This window comes from Solanum pennellii, chromosome 8, assembly GCF_001406875.1.
Source record: "Solanum pennellii chromosome 8, SPENNV200".
Classification (NCBI taxonomy): Eukaryota; Viridiplantae; Streptophyta; class Magnoliopsida; order Solanales; family Solanaceae; genus Solanum; species Solanum pennellii.
In genome coordinates this window covers 3,265,187-3,274,797 of record NC_028644.1, presented here as the reverse complement: position 1 = coordinate 3,274,797, position 9,611 = coordinate 3,265,187, and the positions used below count along the sequence as shown (strand labels likewise).

At 31.7% G+C, this 9,611-nt stretch overlaps 3 protein-coding genes across 3 annotated transcripts; 1 reads left to right on the top strand and 2 right to left on the bottom strand.

Moving 5' to 3' along the window:
* Positions 1–1,019: 1,019 nt before the first annotated feature.
* On the top strand, positions 1,020–2,729 carry LOC107028155 (NAC domain-containing protein 66-like). Its single transcript, XM_015229202.2, has 3 exons — positions 1,020–1,419; positions 1,676–1,965; positions 2,050–2,729. Exons 1-3 carry the CDS (start codon positions 1,248–1,250, stop codon positions 2,632–2,634), a joined length of 1,047 nt encoding a protein of 348 aa, XP_015084688.1. The 5' UTR covers positions 1,020–1,247; the 3' UTR covers positions 2,635–2,729.
* Positions 2,730–3,365: 636 nt separating this feature from the next.
* LOC107028988 (protein GPR107-like) lies at positions 3,366–5,016 on the bottom strand. The gene has a single exon (XM_015230256.2). The coding sequence runs from the start codon at positions 4,876–4,878 to the stop codon at positions 3,553–3,555; it is 1,326 nt and encodes a 441-aa protein (XP_015085742.1). The 5' UTR covers positions 4,879–5,016; the 3' UTR covers positions 3,366–3,552.
* Positions 5,017–5,147: 131 nt separating this feature from the next.
* Positions 5,148–6,819, bottom strand: LOC107028989 (beta-carotene isomerase D27, chloroplastic). The gene is made up of 6 exons (XM_015230257.1): positions 6,316–6,819; positions 6,145–6,237; positions 5,812–5,873; positions 5,613–5,719; positions 5,431–5,526; positions 5,148–5,337 (listed from the first exon to the last, which is right to left on the bottom strand). Exons 1-6 carry the CDS (start codon positions 6,721–6,723, stop codon positions 5,285–5,287), a joined length of 819 nt encoding a protein of 272 aa, XP_015085743.1. The 5' UTR covers positions 6,724–6,819; the 3' UTR covers positions 5,148–5,284.
* Positions 6,820–9,611: the final 2,792 nt, after the last annotated feature.

Sequence of the window (9,611 nt, the reverse complement as noted above, 5' to 3'; positions counted from 1 at the left end):
TATTATAATTATTACCTCTTATTATTATTATTATTATTTAATAATAATAATAATAATAATAATAATGTAATAGACTATAATGAATTTAGAAAGGGCAATGCTTCAACCCCATCTCTATCTCTCCTTGTCTTTGGTGTTATGTTAGTTGCACGAGTAAAGTGAGAGATGGCTGTAGAACAAAAGTCATACAATCACCAACAATAGGTGTGACGTGATCGATATTATTCCTTCACACTTAATTAGAAATTTTAAATTTAAATTTTTATGAAATCACATTATAAAAAGTGATTTTAAGCTAATTTATATATCTTGTATTTTATAAAAAAAATTAATTTTTTTTTTGTAAATTCGATATTCTGTCACTACTATTATATGAATGAAAGTGAGGAATTTTTAGTAGGAAGAAATGTTTCACCCTTTATAATAAAATGTTTGTTAATATAAATTTTATTTAATCAAAATAATAAATATCGAATATCATATCATAAAAATAAATAAAACATGAAACATAGAAAGATATTGGTGGTTTGAAGGGAGCTTTTGTAGAGATTATAAGGTCGAGGGTCATAGTTTGTTGAATTAGGGTTACCCCACCATTGTGGGACCCTGTAATCTACCTAAGTAGGGCCCACAACCTTACCCTTTTGGTCTGGGCTATCATTCTATTTTATTACATTTTTCTTTTTCAATTTTGGCGGTGTAACTTTTAGATAAAATTATATATATATATATACTTAAAATACATAAGAACCGTTATTCAAATGGTAAGCATCTTGAAAAATATATATATATACTCCTTTCATTTAAATAAAAAATTATTTTTTTAGTCTGTTATAAAAGAATAATTTTTTATTATTTTTTCAATATATTAGATTTTTACGTGATATATTTAGAGTTATAAAATTAAATAAATTTATGATCATAAGACCAAAAAGATCTTCTTAATTTTTTTTAAAATCATTTTTTTTAAACGGAGGAATCAGAAAGTAAATCATACTATTCCCCATTATACCAAACCTTTTCATGCATTTTTGGACCCAAAATTTGTTGCATATAAATGATGGTGTTTCCTCTCTTCCCTTTTTACCACTCTTCTTCAATCATCTTCTTACTCTCTTTTGTACACCATTTTAAGTAAATCAAAGTAAGTTGAGACAACAAGCTAAGGCTAATTTTCCCTTCTTCCTCTTTCTCATAGTCTAGCCAACTAGCTAGGCTTGTTAACGTGTACTCGCGACATATAAGACATGAATCTCTCTGTAAATGGTCAATCACAAGTACCTCCGGGCTTTCGTTTCCATCCAACTGAGGAAGAACTCCTACACTATTACTTGAGAAAAAAGATAGCTAACGAAAAGATTGATCTCGATGTGATTCGTGAAGTAGACCTCAACAAGCTCGAACCATGGGACATTCAAGGTGAGACCTAGCTAGCTCTTTCATCAACATGTGCATTATTCATCATTATGTCAAACAAACCATATGTATCAATCACTACACAACTATTTCCTCTGTCTTACTTTATATGACTTAAGTCTTTATTTTACTCATCAGTCTAAAAAAGAATGACACATTTCTATATTTAGTAAAAAGTTAAGCTTTATGATATCTATTTTACTCTCAATGGAGTGATTTCTAGTCATACAAGTATTAATCGATTAATTATGTACACCAGAGAAGTGCAAAATAGGATCAACGCCACAAAACGATTGGTACTTGTTCAGCCACAAGGACAAGAAGTATCCATCTGGGAGTCGTACCAACCGTGCTACTGCAGCGGGATTCTGGAAGGCTACAGGTCGTGACAAAGTGATATATGGTAACTGTAAGAGAATAGGAATGCGAAAAACGTTAGTCTTCTATAAAGGACGTGCACCTCATGGCCTGAAATTAGATTGGATCATGCATGAATACCGCCTAGACGACATCTCCACGCCTCAACATCAGCCCTCTCTCAACTTTTGTGTAAGACTTATCGATTTTATGATGAATTCCCATAATATATTGTCGATGTAAGTAAGTTAAACTCATTTTATTTTTAACATTCAGGCCTCGGAATCAGCTGCTCTGGAAGAGGGTTGGGTGGTCTGCCGTGTTTTCAAGAAGAAGAGTACACTTCAAAGCTCCTCTGCAGTGTCTAAAACACTTATTCATGAGAATACAAACACTCATCATGACGGTGTTCTTGATCAGATACTCATGTACATGGGAAGATCATCCAAACAACAACAACATGAAATCAAAAGCAACAATATCGTCCAACAGGTCAACAACAACGACAATGAAAACATTCAATTTGATAACACTGAAGATAGTTTCCTACAACTTCCAGAGCTGGTAAATCATCATCAAGATTGCAACTTTAACGATGAGATGATCATCATGTCAACAGGAACCGATGATCAACATTATTCTTGCATGATTAATAATTACCAAGAGAACAATGAGGCTGCAGATCATAAAAAAAATGGACCTACTTGTGACTGGTTAGCCATGGTGGCTTCTCAACTTAACGGACACCATCTCGAACCACCAACCAACAATAATACTACTCGATCCAATGATGATGATGTTGAATTTTGGAGCTATGCACAATCATCAACCTTTGATCCACTAAGTCAGTTCACTGTATGAATCATACTTAGATAAACTCCTACTGTATAGGATATAGTATATGCTACTTTTTCCAAATATTTAACGTTGTACGCCGTGATCATTGTATTGTTTAATTATATACAACAGAGAATACTCTCCAACATGGTCTTTTCTGAGCCTGATATCATATTTCTTGATTTATACAGTACGTTTGTGCATACTGTACGTTCTTTTTCATAGGCTAAACACGTGGAAATTCTTTTTTCGATAAACTAAAGTTTGCTATGATGATTACATAGGAAAGAGACACACTGAATCCACTGCATATATATGTATTATAGTTCATCTGATTCTGCTGTCCTTTTCTTCATTATTACATTGTTGAAAATTGATCCCATACATACTTTATTTTTATATTACCCTCTAAAACGTTTTAATCTTTTTCTCTTTTTTTTTTAAAAAAAAAAAATAATTTTATGAATCTATGACATGACATATTGAATAAATTTAATCTTTAGTTTGTAGCTAACAAATCACTGTAAAGTCACATTAGTGAAAATAATTGGTAGCTAAGCTAATTTCAATGGTATAGAATTAATTGATCATCTTCAGTACATTTGAAATTACCAACTGCAGTTAGTTAGTACTCTTATAAGAATATGAAATGCTTTAAAAAAGGCGGAATGACCTGGGAGACCTCTTTGTACTTGGCTCCGTTTGTCAGTTTTGAAACCATAAACTCATGATTTTAGCGAATGAACACTTTAAACTCATTGAAACACAATACTTTAAGCACGATAACAAATGCTACATAAGTCAAGATTAAGGTTCATATTCTACTTTAATTATACAAATACAGAGAGGCAAAATTGACAACATAGAAATTAAACGAAAACTTCAAAGTAGATGTGCACTATAATATATTTCAAAATTGATCATGAGATGGTGTAATTTTTTTCACAACTCAAATTCGTCACCAAACTTTAACGCCTCAGAGGCAGCTTCTTCCTCTTCGTCATCAATCATAAAGTAGGGGTTATGTACCTCGGGCCTGAATTTAAATCCAGTAAACAAATAAAAAGCCAGAGTTGCAACTTCCCCTGCCAATACACTAGTCCAAAGATATCTATACGATGTAATCGTCTCCAATGCATAAACCACAACTCTGGTAAAGTAAATATAACATATAACCACGACGTAGTACTGTCTAAAGAGTGTCAATTTCATTAAATTCACAGCAGCTTTACCATCAGACTTAGCTGCCTCGCGTAAATTCTTGATTGACCAAACAATAGGGAAAAGAACCGCGCAACAACAAATCACATCAACGAGCAAAAACACTTGTTTCCATGTTACCCATTCATCTCCATAAGGTCCATCTTCATCAATCACAACTTGAGCTATGTTTGCTATAACTTGTAATGGTATCACAATCATCAAAACTTTCTTCTCCTTATCTTGCAAATAAGGTTTGAGAAATGACCAGCCCGTCCCAATCAACACGATCAACGTAAACAACATTATTCCTTTCAAGAAACTGAAAATATAAAACAGAACATCCCATCCATGAGCACTACCGGTTCGTTTTATGTAAGATTTATCCTCTGCTTCACACAACAAATTCAAGGCTTTCAATATGATTACAGCCAACATGAAGAAATGAATCGCGTGAATGGTTAATCGCTTCTTGCACAGCAAGAATATCCAAAAAATGCATAAACAGAAATAAACAAGAGAAAACGCGAAATAAATCCTAGGCAAAATGGCCTTGCCAGTAGAGAGATAGTCTCTATTTCCTGATTTAGCATCAAGATTATACATTGCTGATCGAACGGTCATTGTAACTTTTAATTGTGGACAACAATTAGCAAACACAAGAGAATACTGATCAGAATCTGTTTCGACAAAAAAGGTATCGAAAGAGGAATTGTCATGAAGTTTATCAAATGTGTAGACAAGCTTGACAATATCAGATTGGATTGCACAGGTGATCTCAGCATCCTCAATTTGTTCAAGAACATGCATCCACGTATCACGAGTACATAGAAAGAATCCAACTTTCGATAGATCAAGGCTTGACGGATTGCTAGGGACACCAAGAGAGATTTTTGAAACATTGAGTTCCAATCTACCACGATGAGTGAAACCAAATTCATCGAATGGTATAATAGGACGATCATCAGAACGAACCTCAGAGGATCTGATTTCAGCTACAGAAGGTGAATAAAAAAGTGATATGACAAAGAAAAAGAATAACAGATGGGGAAATTTTGGGATCGACATTGTTGGATCGATTAGATAAGCAAAAATGATCCTTTTTTCGTGATATTTACATATTGTTTTAATGTTTGTTTGTAGTATACGGAGTTTAAGAAAGAGAAGAGACACAATGTACTTCTCCTTCTGTTCTAAGAAATGGAATTAGTATTGTCTAACGAAAATACCAATGGAGAAATGCAGTTATGTTTAGATCACTTCGTTGGATATATGAGGCTAAAACTATTTTTCACCCGTTAATTATGTAAAATATTCTCTTTTTTTTAAAAAAAAAAAAAAAAAAAGTAAATTAGTGTCATATATTTCAATCTGTTGATATTGTACTTTATACACAATTGTATAACATATATATTCTCGATTGTATGGATATGTATATTGAAGTGGTTACATAATCAACCAAACTGATCTCCACCTAATTCGCGCTGAGTTTTGGACAGACAATTGAGCTGGGATTTGCAATGGTGCCTGCGTAGATAAAGAATATCTCATATATTCACTCTGTAATAATTCTTTTCACAGAAAGTCGCTCAGCTAAGGATTCTTCTCATAGAAACTTACATATATTCGCATAACAAGGTTGTTTGGAGACAGGATCTTCTTCAAATGGCGGTGGTACTTGTCCGTATATCATTTCACAACTCATGTCCTCAAAATCTGCATTATATCCGAATCGAATGATGAATAATAGACATATACTACTCTCCATGTACTAATTAACAACAAAGCTGAAGAACACTTGCTTGGATTCATTGTTAAGGGAAGTCCGAATTCGTTTGTGAAGAAATCTTGTGTTGGTATTTTGCACATATTCACACACATTCCTACACACCCACTGTTCTCTAAATACCTTCAACCACATAAAACAATTTGATATTTTCCGCGATTATAACAGTAAAGTCACACAACTATTTTAGTCACAATGGATGTATCGATTCGTACCTGCACTTTTTTATGTGAACTCCACTTTTCTGCTTCACCCCATCTACCTCCACTTCTACAACCTTATTCATAAGCAATTACAGAAATTCAAAACACAGTAGGCCGTTCTTTTTAGGCATAACACATAAATATGTCCTTTAACTGACATGTACGTTCTCCAACTTTGAGTGTCCACAAACAGACACATTGATCATATGTGGTGTCATACATAACAATTTTATATCCTATGTGACATTCTACGTGTATTAAGTCACGTCAGATATGTATATGTATTTGTTCAATCTTATATCAGCTGAGACTAAGTTAAAAGGGCATATAGTTTTATTAATGTACCTCAGAAGGACCAACTAACCAGAAGAAGAAAGGCACAGTAATTGCGGCGTTGAATTCTGCTGCCCACTGAGTTGGTGGAAACATTTTCCTAAACTGTAAGCATCCAAGAACAAAAGTATTAGTATTTTTTACAATTATAAACGATAACGTTTAACATTTGATTATTGTTACCTGAGCAGGAGCTCCAGGAGGAAGCATAGACATGAGGACTTGACGAACAACTTGCTGCTGCTGCAACCGTGACCTCCCCTGCATCACTTTGCGCGAAACATCCACAAAACTATCGTAATCATAATCGAAAAAGCCTTTCTTCTTTTGATCAGACTCTTTTTTATTAGCTCCAAAATTCTCCATCTTGCGTGCGAATAGAGTCATGAATGCCTTCTCAAACAATCCATCATTGTACTTTGTTTTCTGTCCTAATGGTGCTGGTTCCCCTGATGGCTCTGCTATCCCACATTGGATACCAATTTTAACATATCGTCTCTGGCTTTGACTTTGGCTTCGGCTTTGGCTTTGTCGTTGCGAGATATAATTGTTGAAAGATGGAAATGAATACGGGATGCTAAGCAGCACCATGCTAATTAGGTATGTGTTAAAGCTGATGCATATCTTGTGACTTCAACAGTCCAGGCAATGGACCAAGATTTCATTGTTGCATTTTCTGTTTTGCACACAAAGACTTGTGACCATACAAATGTGATCCACCTAAGTGTTTAGCAGCCTCTCATTTTTTCACAAGAAATTAAAGAAATACACATAGGTACAGAGTTCGATCCCCTTCATCTCCACTATCTCATTGTTCAATTTTTTTAGATATTAAAAAAATAATTACATCGCTAAAATAGAATGCTAGGTGTTACTACAACAAAAATAACTTTTAGCAGCATTAAATATTGATATTAATAAAGAGTGATAAAGTCTTTACCGGCATTAGTTAAGTGTCATTAGAATCAATGTCGCTAAAGGCTTTAGGGACATATATAAAGAGTGTCAATTGCAGCTAAAAATACATATTTAGCGGCAATAAAGAATTAACTGCCGCTAACGATCATTTTAATTGTAGCGTGTGGATTAAAAAAAAAGAATGCTAGGGGTGGATACTTTAGTATATGCAAATTAATCTTATCTTCTACAAGGTAAATTTATTAGTCATCTTCCTCACAAGTAGTTGTGGATCCAGGATTTGAAGTTGAAGACTTCAGGCGTAATAAAAACAATAAAATAGTGTTTGTAGCTAGATTTGAATCAAGGTCTCCAAGTGTGATTCCTCTAACTTGTACCAGCAGCACAAATGACAAATCTACACTTTCATAGATGCACAATTAGTTACCCCCTCTGTCCACTTTTATTTGTCACTTTGTGATTTTTGAAAGTCAATTTGACTAATTTTCAAAGTTAAATTAGATCATATTAATTCGATATTTTAAACAAATAAGTTAGATATTTTAAAACTATATGAAAAGTACTATAAATTGCAATTTTTTGCATATTAATATGATGAAAAAATACATCTTATTTTGTTAGTCAAAGTTTTTATAGTTTGACTCTAAAAATAATTCATGACAAACAATACCAGACAGAGGAAGTATATCATAATTTATGTCAGTTTCTCAAAATAGATATATATTTATACACATGATTTTTTTCGAAAGCTAAAAGGTGTATGTGCACCCCTATCATATAGGTGGGTCCGCCTCGCATGTAGGGGTGTTAAATGGATATATTGGGTTATGATACGCGTAAATTTACTTTAAGCGTAACGTACTAAAAATTGGATTAGGTCATGACCCGCTTAATTTAACTAGATTAATATCAATAATTTTAACATATTGTTATTTATCTTATATTGGGGGTAAGAGAAATGGGAAGGGGATTACAATATAGAGAATCGAATCCTTACTAAGAAAATGGTATTTTAAAGTTTCGGTAGATAACCAACTGAATTACTAAGATTCTCCTTGTAATAAATTTCAACTCAAGAAAATAAAAATAAAAAGGTACAAATTGATAGATAAAATCCTACAAGATATAAAATACGTAGCAATTAATTTCATCGTATCGAAACTTATATTGCATCAATACAATAAACAGTCTTATAATGGATTGAAATCTCAAATTAAATTGGGTTGATTTGAGAATTCTTTTTAAATGGGTTAAGGCTTGAATAAGATGAGATTGATCCAATTCAAATTAGGAAAAACTATTTGGGTGAATACTTTCTTTATTAATATATTATATAGAAGAGTAAAGTGGGAGGACGACCAAGGGCAAAAATATAATTTCACGCTAACAAAAATCTATTAAGAAAAATAATAAATAATTCTAGAAACATCTTTTTATATATGAAGTGAATAATGATCAAGGCCAAAAATGTAACTTTATACTAACAAAAATCTACAAAGGGAAAAGGGTCTGATATACCCCTCAACTTTGTCATCTAGAGCTGATATACCCCTTGTTATGAAAGTGGCTCATATATACCCCTACTTATAAACAAATGGCTCACATATACCCTTTTCCTCTAACGGAAATAAATAAAAAAAAATTTAATCTAAATTTTTATTATTTTTTTCTAAAAAATATAATCCATATGAGTAAATTTAATCCTCGTCAAACATGTTTTTTTTTGACTTTTTTTGTTTCAATGACTAATTTATAATTATTATTTTGATAATCAAATTTATTTATATTTCACTAATATTCTTGTAAAACTTATTGTAGATGACCAAATTTTTTCTTCGAATACGAAATTAAATTACAATACACACAAAAAAAAATAGTTAAATTTTTTTCTCTTTAAACTAAGGAATGAAAGAAAAAAACAAAATAAGAATAAGAAACTCAAATAATTATAATAAAAGAAGTCAAAAAATAATTTATGTATGAAAAAAATTAAAATATTTCTTGAACTTTGAAAGAAGAATCATATATACCCCTAAATAATTTTTTTTAAAAAAAATTAGAAGTAATAGATATAAATTTAAAACTAATTTTTTAACTTTCGTTAAATGAAGGGTATATGTGAGTCATTTTATAACGGCAGGGGTATATATGAGCCGTTTGTATAACGCTAAGGGCATATATGAGCCACTTTTATAACGAGGGATATATAAGCTCCAAATGACAAAGTTGAGGGGTATATCAGACCCTTTTCCCATCTACAAAAAATGATAACAAGAAAAATTAAATAGTTCTAGAAACATCTTAAGTTATTGTTATTACTATTAACTTATTTTGTTATTACTTCACTTTCTTTTCTTTTGTGAGTTATATTACTCTATTTTACTATTACTTTAATTTAATTCTAATTTTTTCAACAAATGTTACTTTTAATATTAAAAATTTTTATGAATTAATTATTTCCATCTTTATTTTGGTTCTAATTAATATACTTGAAAATAAATAAGTGTGAAAAAATTAATAATATATATTAGATTGAAATTATAGAAAAAGATGTTAAAAAG

Bases quoted from the DNA above. Each gene is read 5' to 3' on its own strand.
- LOC107028155 (XM_015229202.2), top strand. From the start codon at position 1,248: ATGAATCTCTCTGTAAATGGTCAATCACAAGTACCTCCGGGCTTTCGT. The intron at 1,420-1,675 runs GTGAGACCTAGC...TATGTACACCAG, and splicing joins CGAACCATGGGACATTCAAG to AGAAGTGCAAAATAGGATCA. The intron at 1,966-2,049 runs GTAAGACTTATC...TTTAACATTCAG, and splicing joins AGCCCTCTCTCAACTTTTGT to GCCTCGGAATCAGCTGCTCT.
- LOC107028988 (XM_015230256.2), bottom strand. From the start codon at position 4,878: ATGTCGATCCCAAAATTTCCCCATCTGTTATTCTTTTTCTTTGTCATA.
- LOC107028989 (XM_015230257.1), bottom strand. From the start codon at position 6,723: ATGGTGCTGCTTAGCATCCCGTATTCATTTCCATCTTTCAACAATTAT. The intron at 6,238-6,315 runs GTAACAATAATC...GGATGCTTACAG, and splicing joins CTCCTGGAGCTCCTGCTCAG to TTTAGGAAAATGTTTCCACC. The intron at 5,874-6,144 runs GTACATTAATAA...CTTATGAATAAG, and splicing joins GGTTAGTTGGTCCTTCTGAG to GTTGTAGAAGTGGAGGTAGA.